The following is a 16,107-nucleotide window of genomic DNA, read 5'->3' on the forward strand; positions in this document are numbered from 1 at the left end:
AAATAAAATGTTTTAAAAATTACCATACAGCAGGGAGAGGGCCCTTTTGTTTCGGCTTCAAGGGTGAGATAGAAAATGCACCAATCCTTCAAATAGCACTCTCTGGAGATGTCTTTATTATGTATGTGGTATTACAGAACAGTACAATTTTCACAATGTCAGCAACACTGTATTCTGGTGTCACATCTTTTGGATTTGTAAATGAGTAGCAGTTACAACAGACCTAAAAGCTTTAGGAAGGTGTCCTCATAAAAAATAAAGCTAAAGCCCTCAACTTCACGCAAATTGGTGAGTAGCAAAAACCATTTAATAATATAGTTTGTGAGATCTTTTTCCACAGTGCACACTGCATTGTCTTAAAGTTTAAAAAAATCAAAACAATTGCACAAAACCACAGTTCCATATTACTTGAAACCCTTCCCATTCCTGTATTCCTAAAATATTAAAAATATAGGCTTTAGGAATTGTAAAACTTCACCTGCATCAGGACAATATGCAAGTGCTTAAAGCTGAACTCCACTACAGTGATCGCCACAGTCATTTAGGTCCTGCGTCAAGCAGATGTGCTGCCTAGTGAACATGGGAACTCTCACTCAGCACGGCCATCATTTACAGAACATCTTGTACTATTTTCAATGAATACAAGGTATTTTCTGATTGGATGAGGTGGAGATTGTGACATCACCGCCCCCCCCTCCAACTCCTTTATTAAGAGAATGCTTTGCAATATGCAGTAATTTAGCGCAATTTAGAACAATTTACTCACTGGCCACTTTATTAGGTCCACCTGTTCAATTGCTTGGCAACACAAATTGCTAATTAGCCAATCACATGGCAGCAACTCAATGCATTACGGCATGCAGACGTGGTGAAGATGACATGCTGAAGTTCAAACTGAGCATCAGAATGGGGAAGAAAGGGGATTTAAGTGGCTTTGAACATGGCATGGTTATTGGTGTGAGACGGGCTGGTCTGAGTATTTCTACTGGGATTTTTACACACTACCATCTCTAGGATTTGCAGAGAATGGTCCGAAAAAAAGAGCAAATATCCAGTGACTGGCAGTTGTGTTGATGTCAGAGGTCAGAGGAGAATGGGCAGACTGGTTCAAGTTGATAGAAAGACAACAGTAACTCAATATAGACCAAAATCTCTGACAGCTTGTTGAATCTATGCCATGAAGAATTAAGGTAGTCCTTAATGTAAAAGGGGGTCCAACCTGGTATAGCAAAGTGTACCTAATAAACTGGCCTAATTTTGATAATGCTGGTAACATAAGCTGTGTAAAGTCACATTAAATCGTAAGTTTTTCCGCTTTTTTTGTGTTTTTGAATTGGCATTTAGCGGCGTTTTTCCATGTTTGCGTTCTTTAACTTTTTTTGATCGAGAAACAAATTAGCGGCGTTTTACCGTGTTTTGCTGCATTTTTAGGGGTTAGAGTGTTTTTACAGCTAAAAAACTCCTCTAGAAACCCACTAGTCCTGGGTTTTTTTTCCAGGCAAAAGACATCTCAGCCACAAAACGTTGATTACAGTCTAGGTGTGCATGGACACATAGAATAACATGCTGGGGGGTTTACTAGCTGTAGAAAATGTCAAAAGCCAAAAACAGCCGCTGTAAAAACATCCCGTGTGCATGAGGACTAACTGTTAAAGCTCTGATTGACTAAAGACTAGTCTAGTACTGTGAATGTCCAGGACTCGCCATTCTGTTGAACAGAAGAGTCTGGATTACAAAATTGACTAAACAAATGTTGGTATAAAGTATATAGCAAAGTTAGTTTAAAATTAGATAGTAAGAACTCTCTGCAAGAGTAGGATGCGTAATTGTATTTTAAAGATAAATATAGTGTTTGTGTTTTTTTTCTAATTAGCAAACACCTAGGAGAGTGTAAAACACAGGCAAATTTCTCCCCAATTCCTGAGCCATGTCTTATGCGAAAGCAGTCATTGCGACCGCCTCGTGAATATTTATCAGTTTTCACCTTAGTTTAATCAAATGGAATAAGACGCCTTCGGGTGAAATTGTGTTTGGTGTCGTTGATGCACTTGTGAAAGTTGTTAAAAGTTTTAGAATATTTAGTGTGGAACAATTTGAGGCCCCTGTTAATTTCTGCCAGCCTCACACAAAGGTGACAGGGGTGAGGGGCACACAGGAGGGGGTCTGTCTATACGTCTTACAGTATGGGTGCGAAATTGTTGGAAGTATATGAGATAAGGTGTCATACTCTTAAACTTCCAGGCCTTGGAGGATGGGAACCTATGTATTCCTGGGACTTTCATTTGCATTATTTCCTAATTGTTTATGCACCTTGTATCCCTTGAATCATATGTGATAGGGTAATAATGTGATGCAGGAACTTGATGGCTCAGTGACACTTATTTTATAGCAGTCTATTGTATTTTGCAGATCTTCTGCCTGCAACCAGTTATGTAGGAAATCTGTCTAAAAGTAAAATCTTGTTTTTTGTATATTCAGTTTGTGTGTAATAAATGTGAGCTGCACCTCATTCAAGTACTGATCCTATAGGTGCAATATGATGAGACCCTCACAACCGGGCAACTGAATTGCACAAAAACGTCTTTTGATCATTGGTAATGAGCCGCCGGTTTATTGCTATAATGTTGTCCCAATGGAATCCCTTAGGTGCTAGGCACATGGTTGTGTGCATCAACTGCAATCGGGATAGGACATCTAGAACAGTGATTTCCAACTGATGGGCTATAGTCTCCCTCCTTCTGGTCCTCCATCCAGCTGCAGATCCCCTAAACGCCCACAATGAACACCAGCTCCTATAGTGGCCCACAGTGCCTCCAGACCCCCTGGGAGCCATTTGCATTCACAGTGCCCTTCAAGAGCCCACAGTGCCTTCAGACCCCCTAAGAGCTTACAGTGTCCCCCTTAACTTCCCACAGTGTTACCTAGTACCCTGCAGTGCCCCTTAGCTAGCTGCAGAGCCTCCACCCCCCACCCCCCCCCCCATAGTGCCCCCAACAGGTCCCTACAGCCATCTACAGTGCCCCTGCAATCACCCAGCCTCCTGGAAATACTTCATCCCCTACAATTGCCCCCAGATCCCTCCAGAAACCTCATCCTCCCACTGTGACACCAACTCTGCTGCAGAGTTCTCTAATTTCCTCCAAAACCCCTCAGCCTCCCACTGTGACACCCAGCCCCATCCAGCACATTTTCAATACATATTCTGCATTTCCATTTTTTATTGTGTGTTTATTAACCTTTTTTCTACTATTGAGGCATGGAAGGTTTTAAAAGAATTTACAAGTCCTTGGTCTCAATACGTTTGAGATCTATTGATCTAAATAAATATATATGCACAAATGATATCTCTAGCAAACCCTTTTTAAGTGACTGATGTTTAAATACAACCTGTATCTGTGAAATAAAAGTTATCTAAGAAACACAAGCACTGAAGGCGGTGTCAGTTTTCTATACATATTTCAGCATTTGGGGACTGAGGCTTGCCTTTTTACCTTTTTTGTAGAAAATGAATTGGAGTGCTCTGGGGGTTTATTTCATAAACATATACAGATACATGTGTTGTACAGATGCTAAATGGTCTATTATCAAAGCAACAGTAAAGTGAAGTGAAGTGAGGATGGTACTCAGATATAACATCAGTTGCACTCAATCAAAAAGTCACTCAACCCCAGTGATTGCGCAACACTCTTCAGGCTGGCGGTGTTCATCACAAACACCCGTTAAGTCAGCCGGCTGCTCAGGCCTTTCACACCCAAGAGGTAGCGGCATACGGAAGGATTTCACTATGATCTCTGAAAACAACCAAGGGCTTTTCTCAACCTTTGAAGCGTCATGTTGTGGAGAAGTGGCCAGTAAAACTAAAAATATTGCCTGAATCTAGTTTTTGTCAAGATGGCGCCCTGAAGGGCTAGAAGTTTAGTGTTAGGAGGGTATTATATTTTAACTTTATATATATATATATATATATACACACACTATGTCTACATGTTGATAAATGACTTTTTCATGTTGAGATACATCATTTTATTTTACCTGGATAACATGTTAGTTAACAAATAAGCATTTTCCAGAAACACAGTACAATCCATTTAACATGATTTCCTATGGGACATGTCCACATCTCCGCGTTTTCACCCAGTGCATTTTTTGGAAAGGGTCAGGGACTTTTTGGAACGCAAAAAGTTGCGTTTTTTGTTCTATAGACTTCAATGGAAACGCTGCAGAAAAGCATATAGTGCGTTTTTGCTGTGTTATTGCCGTGTTTTTGATGCATTTAGCGTTTTAAATCTGCCTAGCAATAAGAAAAATGAGAAAGAAATTAAAATAACAAAACGCATCAAAAACACAGTAAAAACGCAAAACACAGTGCAGAAATTGGTCAAATGCAACCTGCATAGGTGTTAACCTAGCCTAAGTGCTGAATTATAATCTTTTAATATTATATATTGCCCCAATGTGGTTCTTGGCTTCCTCCCTCATCAAGATGTTAATTACATTTTTAAATAAAACCTTTCCCTTTTTATTACATACCTTGGTATAGACCCAGTGATATCATCACTGAGACTCTGTGCTTCTCTATTCAATGCAGGCAGATCTAGGCTGGTAGGAGAGGCCAGCAGGGTGGAGAAAGGAATACAGTGTATCTTTTTCTCCTAGCCAAGAGGTGATAAATGTAAAAAAAAAGCATGTGTGTAAAACATATATATTTATCATTAATATATTTTTTTTTTTTACACACAAGCTTTTCTTTTTTTTTTTCTCCTCTAGTTAGGAGAAAAAGCTACAATGTATCTTTTATTATTATCATTATTATGATTAACAACAATAATAATAAAATATATCAAGGCTTGATCTAAGATAGTGTCAGGGAAGAGGTCAAGGTCAATGTTAGGGTCGTAGGTCAGGGTCAGTGTGTTTTAGGAATTAACTGTCATTGTAAATGTGAGTGTATAGGTGGGATAAAAAAAAAGAAAAAAACAAAACATAAAATAAACACTATTGTTTCTGGGCTCTAATATGGGTGAAAACTACAAATAATACAAATAAGCAGTTTTGCCCTGAAGGATAGGATTAGGAGAATTTATCTTTTTTGGGGGGTTTTTTTGTGGTGGGTCATTGCAATGGCAAGAAATATACAGCTAATTTTATTTAATTTACTATTGTGGGTCAGTGTTTCTTTCGTAATAAAAAATTAAATCATGAGATATCCATTAACATTCTCCAAATGAAGAACTGATTTATCCTAAAAAAACAAGGTATAATTCACCTACTAAGTAGTAGTGTACAGGTTTACTAACATGTCAAAGTTGCAAAACTGTGTTCAGGCATTAATGTTTGTTTTACCTTCAGACATTCAGGGGTTAAAAGGTTAAAAGAAGTGAAATCCAATGAATGAAAGGGGCAGGCCAAGGACAGTCAGACTGGGGAGGAAAGTGATAGATGATACTGGACGTCCTAGGAAATGAGGCGTAGCTCTATCTGACTTGCTGCAGCTTCTAATGCACATTGTGAGAAGCTCACAGTATGCAGTGAAATCAGAGTAAGCCATTTCAGTCCAGGAGAGGAGCCGGTATAACTGTGCAAGACTGAAAGGAAGGCCAAAATTCAGCTTTAATCCAGAGCTTACCTGTGACATTCAGTATGCAGAGGAAAATGAAAAAATAGGTCATTTAAAGTAAATGTTTCACCAAATTTTGTGTTTTCAATTTTGATAGAGTAGGGATGGATTCCACTTTCAGATTATTTTTTGCTATCTGTGTCCTTATGGTGAGATTTACCTTCTTGTCACAGCAGGAAGAGAAAAGAGATCTATACAAAGTGAGGGGACATCCTCACTTAACCACTTCCAGTCCGGATACGTTCACTCCCTTTAGTCCAGGCCAATTTTCTGCTTTCAGCGCTATCACACTTTGAATGACAATTGCGCGGTCATGCAACATTGTACCCAAATGAAATTTTTAGCATTTTTTGAGACTGATAAAACTTTCTTTTGGTTGTATTTATTCACCACTGGGATTTTATTTTTATTTTTGCTATATATAATTTTGGAAAAAAAGTGTTTTTATATAGATTATTCCTCACCGCTTGCTCTGGTGACAACTGCAACATTTGGATTCCAAATCACTTTCTGTCTTGGTTACCACAAGGGCAAACAGAGAGGCTGAATCTCAGTGCTGACACAGATATTAATAAAAATGGAGGTTCAAACCTTTCTCTGCTCTATGCAAAATGAGAAAAAAGGTTTTGGTTATACACAGGGGCAGACTGACAACTCATGGGGCCCCTGGGCAATTGGGGATCATGGGGCCCCTGTGTCCTTGCCCAAACTCAAAAAAGCTTATGAAAAAGGTACCAGGGGCATCTCATGGGGCCCCCTACTGACCCCCGGCCCTCGGGCAGTTTCCAAATGGTCAGTCCGCCCCTGGTTATACATATACGTTAAAGTGGTTCTAAAGCCTTGGAGCGGTTGTAAACCTCAGACATGAAATATGAACAAAAGATATCCCTCTATAGTGTGAACTTGTCTCAATTAAGAGCGCTAATGGGGTGGATTTACTACAACTGAAGCACTCAGAATATGGTGCAGCTGTGCATGTCAGCCAATTAGCTTCTAACTTCAGTTTGTTCAATGAAGCTTTGGCAATAAAACCTGGAAGCTGATTGGTTTCTATGCACAGCTGCACCAGATTTTGTACTCTCCAGTTTTAGTAAAAACTCCCTAAGTGTAATTTCTGCCAGCTGCTTTGTTCCCTTTGCTATTCGCATGAAAGCATGAATCACTTCTGACAAGTTTCCTAACACCAAGAGAAAAATGGTGACAGGGGAGGGACCTCCAGCAGATTAACAGCCTAATCTCTGTTCCTGTGAGCTGTGTGGAAGGGGGGGGGTGTCCCTTTCCTCCAATCATCTTTCACTGAGCTTTGCATAGTGTAATTTCAGCTCTCTTTCCCTTTTTTTTTAACTCTCAAGTAGCTTAATAAATCCAGCACTTTTAACGGATGTAGAGGAGGGAAGACAGCAGATAAACAGGTACAACTTATGTAGGAGGATTTGTTTGCTTGTCACTTCATTGGGTATATAGAAGGGTTTACAACCACTTTAAGTTATTTTTTACCTTAATACATTCTATGTATTAAGGTACAACCTTCTGTACTGCAAGATCCCCGCAGCCCCCCCCCCTCTTATACTTACCTGAGTTGATCCAGCAATGTGCACGAGAACAGCGGCTCTTGATGCTGTCTCCCTCCTCACTGGGCAGATTGATAGCAGCAGGAGCCATTGGCACTCGCTAAGGAAGAGGAGCGAGGAGCGCCAGCGGGGGACCCCAGAAGAGGGGGATCGGGGCTGCTCTGTGCAAAACTGTTACACAGAGCAGGTAATTATGATGTTTATTATTTTATTAAATCAAAGCAAAGGTTTAATGTCACTTTAAATCCTTCTGACTGCAATTTCTTTGGTCTCTAAGGTTCAAAATATCCACCCAAAACACATATAAGGGCTGCTGTTGCCACTGTTTTTGTACTAATATTTTAGCATTAACTACATCCCAAAATAAATCAACTGCAAGGCAACGTAGGAAGAACCAAGCTCTTTAGATGAAAAAAAAATAGGATTTCCATACTCACTATAGAAATCTTTTCTGAGTCCATTAAGGGACACAACTTGGCAATACTAGGAGGGTCCCCCTCCTCACCACATACATATTGCTCCCCCGTTGCAGCCAAACGACAGACTGCACACTAGGTTGCCTATTACCTTGCAATTTCCCCCAATGAATAGTGTGTACTCACCATAAAATATTTTTCTCGGAGTCCATTGAGGGATACAGCTTGGCAATACTAGGAGTGTCCCCCTCCTTACCACATACATATTGCTCCCCCATTGCAGCCAAATGACAGACTACACACTAGGTTGCTTATTACCATGCGATTTTCCCCAATGGACGATAAGAAAAAATAGGAATTGTGTACTCGTCATAAAATATTTTTCTCAGAGTCCACTGAGGGACACACCTTGGTAGGCAACCTAGCAGAGCCCCCAACCCTCCCCCCCCCCCTGCACACAAACAGCTCACTCCCCATTGAAGCCAAATGATGCACTAGGTTTCCTTTTAAGTTGTAACTCTCGATGGATGATTATTATTATACAGTATTTATAAAGCGCCAATAGTTCGCTCAGCGCTGTACATTACAAAGGGGGACAGAACATGTGACAGAACAATACCAATACAATGCAAAACATGAGGGGATCGAGGGCTGATAGAGAAAACAGGATTTTGTACTCACCGTAAAAACCTTTTTTCAAACTCCATTTAGGGACACAGTTTGGTGACAGGCAACCTAGGAGGGTTACACTTCCCCTACCTAGATACATCTCGCTCCCCCATTGCAGACAAAAGAAAGACTGCACGCTAGGTTGCCTATTATCAAACTTTGGTGTCCGTTTATGGACCAGCGGTAATAGATCACTGCTCAGTTCTCCGGCATTCTCGGAGAACACAGTTCTCCTGTGAATGCAGTTTATGAAGCAGTTCTCCAAACGAAAGGAGAACGGTCTCCAAACGCTGGAGAACGGTCTACAAACTCTGGAAAACGGCTCATTTTACTATAATCTCTCGAGATTATAGTAAAAGATCAGTTTACTAAACAGAGGTAAATTATCTCTGCTTAGTTTTCGGTCCCTCTGATTCTCCAGCTCTGGGCTGGAGAATCTGGAGGGAGAACACAGATCTCCAGAGAAGGGCTGACATGATCTCCTGAGTGTTATAAACTGTGAATGACCAGAGAATAGCTGAGATCTGTTGAATCGCAGCTATTCTCTGTGTCATAAACGGAAACCTTTATCCCACAATGAATGATAAAGAATGGGATTTTTGTAAAACCCTTTTCTCAGCATCCAATGAAGGACACAGCTTGGTAATAGGCAGCCTAGAGAATACTCTGGTACTTGGTTGCAATGGGGGTACAAGCTGTATTTGGAAGGGGGGGGGAGTACACTCCTAAGTTGCTTATTATTGAATTGTGGACAATAGAGCAAAGGCATTTTAGTTATTTTACAAAGCTGAGTGGGTAGTCTAGATTATACTGTTATATCTTTCTGTCATACAAGGTCAGCTTTGAGGAAAAAAATGGCGCTCTTCAAATAAGCAATGACAGCGTGTCCAAAGCGAGTGGTCTATTGATTAGGGTGAGAGGTAATATCAGCCTATGGTTCTGTACTATGGAAAAAAATTACAAGTTAGTACGGCTTTTGGGCATCTATAATTATATGTGCTGCAGGCTTTGCTGTGTAGGTTGCTAATTAGCTCCCGGTGACTATGGAAATGGAAATTCACTATTAAAAGTTCAATTGCGTTTTCTGGCGTGACTAATTTTTTGAAAATTATTTTTTTTTTGTGTAAGTTTATTTGATTTCCAGGTGAGGATGGTTTCAGTTTCTGAATCTATTTTAAAGAGGAGAATAGGAACGGATAGATTGAATTGGCGGGGTCTTCGCTCATCCGGAGTCCTTTTCTAAGTAGATTTTGGTTTTGTTTCCTAATACATTGCAATACGAGCAAGACGTTATGATTACATCTATCATTCCTAACTTCCCCTCAGTTCTTCTCAAAAGTAGTTTTTTTGTAATGTAACCACTTCAGCTTTCACATCTGCATACCACTGATGGACCAGATCAATTTTTATATTTCCTCTATGAGCCTCTTGACTTGACATGAATTTTGTCATAATCTATTTGTAATATATTTATATTGTTTTTGGGGAGGGAACAAATGGCTTTCTTTTGGTGACAATATCTTGATACTGATGGAATACTTTTAACCCTTTGACGCTGAGCTCACACAAATATGCCGCCTCTCTGCGTCTGGGCCTTGATGTCGAGCAACCGCATATTTGCATGCAATTAGAAAATACATATGTGCTGAGAGCGCACTCCCTGTGCGCTCCCAGCACATATGTCAGGTGACTCACAGAAAGGTTCCGATCTCCCCTTTCGATCGGGACCTTTTCCGATCGTGACAGCAAATCACGGCGTTCACATGACCCTAAATCCCCACCTGCCTCCCGGCTTCTGAAACTCTTAAAGGGCCGGGAGGCACCGGTGGGAAGTGGTTAAGCAGCTGCGCATTAGAGCAGCCTTTTTCAACCAGGGTGCCCAGACACCCTGGGGTGCCTTCAGGTGTCATCAGGAGTGCCTTGGAAAAATGCCTAAAAATTGCCCAAAAATTGTATACAAGCCAGTAGGTAGATCAAGCTTGCCTTTTAGGTACATTAAACCACAAGCTTTCATTGTGCACCATTACGACCTTCTAGCCGCTGGAATCCTAACATCCAACAACATTGATAAGGAGGACGTTAGGTGCCTGCAGGGCATCCCTGTTTGCCTTTCCCCTGCCCCTCTCTGTCCACACTGGGGTCATATTAGCTGAGTTAGGGAGAGAAACTGAGCGAGAAGAGAAACATTGGAATACTAGTCAGTACCAGTGTGCAAAGGTGTGTTTGCATTAGACCTCCAGTCAGGGTCAGGGTACTCTGCAGGCTTCATTGCAAAAATGAGTAAATGCACATTGATCATGAGATCAGTGTTGCTGCATTTACTACTTTTGTATAAACATGGGCAAGAGGTGGACTAATGCAGGGTCGAATTCTGAACACATTTGTGCGGTTTGTAATCCAATGGTGCCACCATTGATTTTGAGATTTGACTGACCAAGCCTTCAATTTCAGCTCATGTTGCTACAGAAAATAATTTTCCTGGCTAGGAATCTTTTCTTTCCAGGTCACACCTCATGCTCATTTCTTTTTCTATTATATTTCTTGCCCGAGTTTCCCATCATTGATTAGAAATTCATTCATTTTTCAAAATTTCAACATGCCCGATCACTCAAGTTAGATGGCCTCATTAAAATCAGCTAATGCTGCGGCACACTAATGATGCGAAAATCGAAAGAAAATCCTTAGTTATGATTTTCAAAAGAAAATTTGTTCAGAATTCGACCCATGGCCTGCATAAGCCTTTAAAACAAATCATCCCTAATCTCTCTAAGTTTCAGTTCACACATGTGCAGGTGCAGCAGCATGCTCTCATTCTTGCGTGTTAGGGGCAGCTCCTTCATTATAATGGGCTGCTTAACATGTGACCATTGCAAAAAAAAAAAAAAATTGCAAGCATTTCCTTTTTAAACTGTGCTTCTCCAAAAGGCATAGTATTTTGTTACCATGTGTTTTGGCGCACAATTTTTCACACTTCAGTAAGGTGCGTTGGGGTGCCAATAAGAAGGAGTGGCACTTCAGCATTCCTCCAAAAATGGATGCACATTTCTTTGCGTCATGGGAACGCATAGCTTAGCTTGGATTCTTGCATTACTCAAGCATGAATGGAGCCTAACTGCATTTAATGTGAAGTTATTCTTTCTCAAAGACCAAAACAAAAATTTTAGAGTCAGTTTTAGATAAAAAAGAAGGTACACCCAAGCACTTAACCCCCCCCCCCCCCCATACACACACTAGGCACTAGTGAAAGCAATAGTAGGGTCATTATTCATGGTTAACTCTCACCTGATGACTTGAAAGAGCTTTTGAAATGTCAGTTGTGGAAACGTTTGTGTACAGAAGTTTGTTGTTCTTTCAAAGGCACGTGCAATTTTTAAGCTAGACATGTTGGGTATCTATTGAATCAGCTTCCACATAAATCTATGCAACTAAAACCTTTGTTTTTAATGCAAATTGTTGAACATTGTAATTTTTTTTCTATTTGTTGGATAGCTAGTAAGTGTGCTTGGAAAAAAAGTTATTTTGTTTGTTCTTTGCAAGGCCTTTCAATGTACACCTTAAAGCCACTTTGCCATTTGCCATTTTCTATTTTTGTTTTGAGTGAGCTTAGGCATAGTGGGGTTGATTTACTAAAATTAGAGAGTGCAAAATCTGGTGCAAATGTGCATGGTAGCCAATCAGCTTCTAACTTCAGCTTGATCAAGTAGGCTTTGAAAAAATACTGGAAGCTGACTGGTTTCAATGCAAAGCTGCCCCAGATCTTGCAATCTCCAGATTTAGATTTTCACCCCCCAGTGTGTTATTCTCAGGATTACCAGGTAAGAGTAAAGGGGAAAGCCTCAAAATAGAAAACCAATGCAGCCATCATATCTAAAGAATGTTAATCTGCAATATTAAAATGTTGTTTTTGGTTTATAATTTACATCACCTCCAAATTGTGATTCATGTACTGCAATTTTGCTCTACATCTAGAAGCAGTATACTGATAGACTAATCATGTAGATTTTCTTTTTCAAGAGCCTGAACACTTCCATAATACAGCTGTTTGGAATTTGTGAGGTTGTTTGGACTCTATATGATGTTGTGTTTTCTGCACTTTTAGGAATTTAACCTGTTGTATGAAGAAGCCAAATACTACCAGCTGCACCCAATGGTGAAGGAACTTGAGCGATGGAAACAGGACAAGGAGCACCGGAAACACTTTCAGCCTTGTGACTGTCTCGTGGTGCGGGTGACTCCAGACCTTGGCGAGAGGATCGCACTAAGTGGGGAAAAGGCATTAATAGAGGAGATATTTCCAGAGACCGGCGATGTCATGTGTAACTCGGTAAATGCTGGATGGAACCAAGACCCTACCCATGTCATCAGGTTTCCATTAAACGGCTATTGCAGATTAAACTCCGTTCAGGTATTCCTACTTTCTTTTTTTTGTGGTTTGTTTAACAGAGTATAATGGGCCTGAGTAATCAAGCTGCTATAGCACATAGGGACTGCTAAAGTAGTTTATTAAGCAATATTATGTATTATGAATATAATATGGGAAGCACAATGGCTAAATGGTTAGCATTTTCCACCTGGCAGTACTAGGGTCGCTGGTACAAATCCCAACCACGGCACCACCTGCCTGGAGTTTGCATGTTCTCCCTGTGCTTCCTTGGGTTTCCTCCGGGTACTCTGGTTTCCTCCCACACTCTAAAGACATGCTGCTAAGTTATTTGGCTCCTGTCTAATTTGGCCCTAGTATGTGTATGTATGGATGTGAGTTAGGGACCTTAGATTGTACACCCCTTGAGGGTTAGGGACTGATGTGAATGTACAATATATATGTAAAGTGCTGCGTAAATTGACAGCGCTATATAAGTACCTGAAATAAATATTATCACACCTGATGCTATTTGAGAGGCCACTGTGGCATTCTATAGCAGGTTAATATATCAGGGCCTATACCTGTTTTAACTTGTAATTGCTAATATCATCTTTTATTGTAGAAATTTTCAGGGTGAGGACCTTTACAGAGAGACATCTTTTCCTTCAATTTCGGATTCATTTTTAGTTCACCTTTTCTTTCTAAATGCGGGGGGAAAATGGAAGCTCATTACAGGTCTTATTTTATTTGATGCTTGGTCTAAATATACACTATTTCACCAAACATTTTTAGACACCTGGTCATCACACATATATGAGCTTGTTGGACATCCCTTTCCAAAGCCATATGGAGTTGGCATTTCTTTGCAGCTATAACATCCTCCTCTTTTCTGGGAAGGCTTTCCACTACATTTTGGAACATGTCTGCGGGAATTTGTACCCATTCAGCGAAAGAAAATTTGTGAGGTCAGGTACTGATGTTAGATGAAAATACTCACAATTGTTGTTCCAATTCATCCCAAAGGTTCTCAGTAGGGTTGAGGTCAGGGATGCAGTTCCTCCACATAAAACTGGTCACACCATGTCTTTGGGGAGCTTGATTGGTTCAGTCATGGTGGAACAGAAAAGGGTTGGAAAAGCACAATTGTCTAAAACGTCTTTGTGTGCTGTAGCTATAACTGTACCCTTTACTTTAAATACCTCAATAATTTGGAGGGGTGGCCACATGCTTTTAGCCATATAGTGTATACATTTAGGTTGAGTTTACACATTGCTGGATGCAAGAGTGCATTTTCCCTTTGTTCTGATATCTATTTCTAGTTTTGTACAATGACCAGTGAAAGTGGACCAATGCTAAAATCAGAATCTTTATACTCGCTCTGCTGCGTCCTTAAATTCATAAACACTCTTAAGTGGAGAAATGGTCAGGTAATCTCTGCCAAAAGGGATTGAGGGAGTGGGATTCAGGCAAAGCCAGTCAGTTAGCAGCTCTTGCTGAGTTCTGGCCCACCTCTTCCTTTATATATTTTACATAACTAATAGTATTTGAAGGCTGAATGTTTAGATTTTTGGAATAAGTGGTTCTTTTCAGAGGTGCAGGATAATCAAGATCACAGTGTTTCCTTTAAGCTGGCCATACATGGATCAAAATTTGTCCAGCTCAACAGTGACCATTGATTCATGTGTGGCCAGTACCTTTACCAATTGTTTCAACCGCTCTATCTGTATTTTTGTTCTTCTCAATTGGTGTTAATAGACTGCAGTGCTGATCTGTGTTTTCTAATGGGGAAGTCTCCCCGCTGTCAGAACACAATGACACTGTGGAGAGGGTTCCCACATCCACCACAAATGTGTGGACAAGGGAATCAGGTCAGTTTTTTTCATTCATCCCACCGTTTGAATGAAAAAAAAAAAACTAACCTATGTATGGCCAGCTTTAGCCTTTATTCCCACCTTGTGTATATTTTCCCTTATTCCATCAGTCAGCAAGGGTCAGAGATCAAAATCAACCAACAAGAAGTCCCCTCTCATGGACTAAACTGCAGGAAACTGACATGGTTGTTTGGTAGCCAGTAAATATTCACTGCAACAGTTGTTAATGATGATGCGAGTTCAGTGCTCTGATTCCATGCTCTCACAGAACAAATAATATCTGCATGTGCTTACAAGCAACATAACAATGCAAAATATTTATCGTTATCATAACCTAACAATCACATTTATTATTTTAATTAACTCAGACTACTCGTTATTAGTCAGTCATCCAAGGTAATTAAAAACAAAGGTGATTATAGGATTTGACTCTTTACACAAGATGAATGTCACCAAATTAGTGCTACGTAGTTAATAATGTACAAAACATTGACAAGGTAATACTGCATGATAAAAGAAAGAAGCAATACACACTTACCTTTTGAAGAGATACAAAAGTATTTGCACAGGTTTTGAGTAAGACTTCATATAATACAGCAAATCTACAATGTGGATGAAAAAAATCCTTATGATAAAGTGGTATAAAGGGAAAAATAAATAAATAGATAAGTAGGTAGGTAGATAGATACAGTATATTGCCAAAACTATTGGGACACCCATCCAAATCATTGGATTCAGGTGTTCCAATCCCCTCCATGACCACAGGTGTATAAAATCAAGCACCTAGGCATGCAGACTGCTTCTACTAACATTTGTGAAAGAATGGGTTGCTCTCAGGAGCTCAGTGCATTGAAATGTGGTACCGTTATAGGTTGCCACCTGTGCAATAAGTCCAACCCTGAAATGTCCTTGCTACTAAATATTCCACGCTCAACTGTTAGTGGGATTATAACAAAGTGGAAGCAACTGGGAACAACAGCAACTCAGCCACGAAGTGGTAGGCCACATAAAATGACAGAGCGGGGTCAGCGCATGCTGAAGCGCACAGTGCGCAGAAGTCGCCAACTGTCTGCAGAGTCAATAGCTAAAGACCTCCAAACTTGGTGTGGCCTTCAGATGAGCACAACAACAGTGCGAAGAGAGCTTCATGGAATGGGTTTCCATGGCCGAGCAGCTGCATCCAAGCCTTACATCACCAAGTGCAATGCAAAGCATCGGATGCAGTGGTGTAAAGCACACCGCCACTGGACTCTAGAGTAGTGGAGATGTGTTCTCTGGAGTAACAACTCACACTTCTCTGTCTGCCAATCTGACGGATGTGTCTAGGTTTGGTGGCTGCCAGGAGAACCGTACTTGCCTGACTGCATTGTGCCAAGTGCAAAGTTTGGTGGAGAGGGGATTTGGTGTGGGGTTGTTTTTCAGGGCTTGGGCTTGGCCCCATTAGTTTAAGTGAAGGGAACTCTTAAGGCATCAGCATACCAAGATATTTTGGACAATTTCATGCTCCAAACATTGTGGTAAGAGTTTGGGGATGGCCCCTTCCTGTTCCAACGTGACTGCGCACCTGTGCTCAAAGCAAGGTCCATAAAGACATGGAGGA

At 40.6% G+C, this 16,107-nt stretch overlaps 1 protein-coding gene across 1 annotated transcript in view; it reads left to right on the forward strand.

Annotated features, from left to right (window-relative positions):
* The window catches only part of KCTD15 (potassium channel tetramerization domain containing 15), a 60,626-nt gene that overhangs the window by 34,109 nt on the left and 10,410 nt on the right, over positions 1-16,107 (forward strand). The window contains exon 4 of the mRNA XM_089656958.1: positions 12,373-12,678. Within this exon, the coding sequence (XP_089513084.1) occupies positions 12,373-12,678 (306 nt within the window). The remainder of the gene's footprint in view (positions 1-12,372; positions 12,679-16,107) is intronic.

Source organism: Staurois parvus, unplaced genomic scaffold, assembly GCF_062004578.1.
Source record: "Staurois parvus isolate SC_StPar_1 unplaced genomic scaffold, SC_StPar_1.0 ptg000952l, whole genome shotgun sequence".
Lineage (NCBI taxonomy): Eukaryota > Metazoa > Chordata > Amphibia > Anura > Ranidae > Staurois > Staurois parvus.